Source organism: Episyrphus balteatus, chromosome 2 (assembly GCF_945859705.1).
Source record: "Episyrphus balteatus chromosome 2, idEpiBalt1.1, whole genome shotgun sequence".
NCBI classification, from domain to species: domain Eukaryota; kingdom Metazoa; phylum Arthropoda; class Insecta; order Diptera; family Syrphidae; genus Episyrphus; species Episyrphus balteatus.
In genome coordinates this window covers 113,550,983-113,554,794 of record NC_079135.1, presented here as the reverse complement: position 1 = coordinate 113,554,794, position 3,812 = coordinate 113,550,983, and the positions used below count along the sequence as shown (strand labels likewise).

General features: G+C 30.9%; 1 protein-coding gene across 1 annotated transcript; it reads right to left on the bottom strand.

Moving 5' to 3' along the window:
* Nucleotides 1-2,989: 2,989 nt before the first annotated feature.
* On the bottom strand, nucleotides 2,990-3,812 carry LOC129909667 (serine protease SP24D-like). The gene is made up of 2 exons (XM_055986742.1): nucleotides 3,572-3,812; nucleotides 2,990-3,512 (listed from the first exon to the last, which is right to left on the bottom strand). Exons 1-2 carry the CDS (start codon nucleotides 3,799-3,801, stop codon nucleotides 2,990-2,992), a joined length of 753 nt encoding a protein of 250 aa, XP_055842717.1. The 5' UTR covers nucleotides 3,802-3,812.

Sequence of the window (3,812 nt, the reverse complement as noted above, 5' to 3'; positions counted from 1 at the left end):
AAACTAAAAGATATAGGACGATTCTGTTTGCAGCAATCGAAAGAGCGTGGTCGAAAATATAATATGGCATCCATAACTCATTTTCGGCAAAAATGGTCTGTAGGACAAATAAGAACTCACGTCACGCTATATAATATTATACCAATTTTAGAGAATTACCTCAAATTGTACTCATAAATTACTTACTATTTTATGAAAAAAAAAATCAAGTGTTAGTTTTTAATAGTTTCTATATTTTGATGAAGAAAGTTTGAATTTTATTTTTTATTAAAATAGTCAAATTTTAGAAAATTTACATTTATTTTTTTCTAAAATTTGGAATGTAGATAAATAATTTCTGCAAAATTTGATACCAATTTCACTTAAAATAGTTTTTTTTTTCCGAAAAATGTTTAGGTATAACGACTTCTAACGATTTTGATTTTTTTTCTAAAAATGCGCCTTAATAGGTAAATGAAATTTTGTTAGGCAGGGCGGCCACTGCAGAAACGCTTAACTCATCAAGGTAAAGAAAATTTCAAATTTGAAGTGAAAGAGGGCTGTTAGTAATTACGAAAACCACAGTCCACAGGTCTTCCCGTCTGCATTAGACACTGTTGGCGTGGTAAAACGAATTGTGCATCTCATAGAGCTTAAAGACGATATTGGTGTCCAGTTAATGGTTATGCCATCTTCTTTTCAAATTCAGACGTTTTCCGGATCAAAGGTTGTCAGTTTCATAACGCAGCATGTTTTAAGGTTAGAAACGATGGAAGTTTCATAGTCTTGTTTTTTGGTATGTTGGTCGATGAGTTAAACATTATTACTTAATCAAATAAAATTAAGACTCATTAGCAACGACCCAAAGTATATGCAAAACTACAAATAATTCAGGAAAAAGTCTCATATATTACGCTGCGCCCGCCCCTTTGAACTTATGGAGTTAAAAGGCAAATTTAATCTCAAATTAAAGCTAATAATGTCTTCTTTTGAAAACCAGAGGTCTTTCAAGTCAGAAATTGGAACTTAGGTCATGCAGTCTGTTTTAAAGGTAAGAGCGTTTTTCATTTCTAAGGTTCCCACAGGCTTGAGGGTGAAATGCCAATGAGATCCGACAGACCTCTTAATTTTGAAAGAAGATGATATAACCTTTATTTTGACATCACTGAGTCATTAATTCCTATATTTATAAGATTTGCATTTTGTCTAATTTTTCCTTGTATTTTAATCAATTTAGAAATACTGTGTATGGATTAAAAAAAAATTCGTTGAAGAACGAATTAATTTTTTTCTGATATCTACGTACATTTAACAAATCTTATTTATATAAAAAGTTAAAAATTAAAGCAATTTGAAATTTAAGAACAAGTTCGTGAGATCGAGTCGTGCATAATGATAGTCCAAAATCATTTTCCTAGGGGCCCCGCAAATTTACTCTCGCACACGCCTCATTTTGGTCTAGCGCCGCCTCTGCATTTGAATTATAGAACTACCCTGATTTTTGATATCTTAACTTAGCTGGAATTTGGTTACAGGTTGAATTGTAAGCTGTCGTTCAACATCTGTTGAGCTTTCCGATATGACTTTTACTATTTTATTTACTAGGTGTAATCATGTCAACTCTGACGAGTTCTACTACTTACTAGTTAATGTAAATATTTCAAACTATCCCTTCCAATTTTCTTTTATAATTATTTCTTCTTTTCTTTTTTCAATTTTGTTTATAATATCTTCTAAATCGATTTCAATCAATAAAGAAGTTTAAAGGTTTCATTGTCGGCACGTGGCTTCTATTCTTTGTTTAATAAGTTCTGTTTAATTATTTTAACAATGAAATACAAAATAAACAAATAACTAATAAAAAATCTACGAGTACGTTTGTACCTAATCAAAGTTTGTTTGAAATTAATTTTTTTTTATATTTGTTTAATAATTAACAATTGATATAATAAAATTCGTGTTTTTTTTTTTTTTAAACAAGTTCTTAACTTAAACATAAATAATTTGTCAATAAGTTGGTATTGAGGCAGTAAAATTGACACAATTGCTGTTTGTACATATTGTACACATATACATACAAACATTTAAATTTCTAATCAATTTCAATTTTTCAAATCACTTATTCGCTTTGACAATGCTAAATAACCAATTAAGTGATTTTTAACCAAATTGAAAATTAAATCTAGGGTGGAGCCTATTTTGTTTTGATTTGGTACCTACTTTATAATAATAATGTACACATAAAATATCTTTGAAAAATAAAAAAATAAATAGGCTAATTTTTTTTTTTTAAATCGTATGGTGTAATATTGAAATTCCTTTATTTTACAACTTCGTTTTGAAAACTGGTGGTCAAAGTTAAGGGAACGCTGAACAAAAAAAAAAATAATTTTGGTTTATTTTATCAATTTGCCTGCAAATTTTTTATTGGGAAGTATAGTTTGATCAATACAAAATCGTTGCGGAAAAATTTCGCTCTATTTTGTTGTTCTCCAGTACGCTGCTCAATCAGCGAAATTGAAAATTATAACAGAGTATTTGAATTGAAGAAGTCTTCACCTCTTTTTTGGGGAGCCTGTACACGAAATTGTTTTTCAAGGTGTTTCACATTCTACCGAATTGTAAAAGATCTTTTATCTATGCATCCTTTAGAAAAAAAGGAGAATCCTCATAATTTAGGAATCTTCTTCCGTTTCTCTTAGAAGATACCGACATTAAAAAAAAAAGTAATAAAACGTTTTTTGTCCTTAACTCGTAAACTATCAGACCTATTAAGTCCATGTGGGTGATCACTAGGAGATAACAGGACCTCAACTACAGGCCGATTATTCTATTCTGCGATCTTTGCAAAATACATTATTCCGAGATACTATTTTCTTCGAAATCTTTTCACAAAAAAAAAAATCATTTCACCTGTTATAAGTTGAAAAACATTTATTCTTTTGACCAAGGGAAGATTTTATTGAGAACTTCTTTGAAACACAACAATTACAATAAAACTGGCAAAATTTTAACTCATATTTGCAATTATCCAATCACGATGATAGCTTACTTTGCCAAAAGCATCAGGTTTCCAACTACCACATCCATAAACAATAAAACTATTTACTCCCACCAATTTGCCATCGTACGTAGCTGGACCACCAGCATCACCAGTACAAGCTCCATTATTAACATCATGACCTAGACAAATAATTGAGTCAATTCCATAGCCAATTTCTGCATCACACTCTGATGGATCTAATTTTCGCAAAGTACCATATTGTAAGCGTTGTGGACTTTGTCCATTATAATTTAAAAGTCCCCAACCAGAAATGACAATTGGTGCATTTTTTGGTACTTCACCAGTGAATAAGTCAATTTTTTGAATATTCTCAGTGAATACAAGTTCTTCTTGCAATTCCAATAGGGCAATGTCATCTAACCAATTTCCGAAAGTTTCACGTATTATAATATTTTTCACTGCAACTATTTTTCCACCGGCCAGTAGTTGAATACTTCCTACACGAATTGTTACATCCCTTGCGGCAATACTACAAAAAAATTGTTTGACTAAAAAGTTACCAGTTTTAAATAGAAATTTGGAACTTACGGTTCAATTAAATGTCCATTATTAACACAATGAGCAGCTGTCAAAATGTAACGAGAGCTAATAATAGATCCACCACAAGTAAAATCACCAGCAATATAAAGCGCCACCTGGTGGGGGAATTGTCCAACTTCTGCATCTTTGCCACCAAATATTCTTGAACCTGGTTGTGCCTTGACAAAGGTACAAAATAATAAGGTGATTACTAGAAGTAATAAAGATTTCGGCACCATCTTCGCTAAAC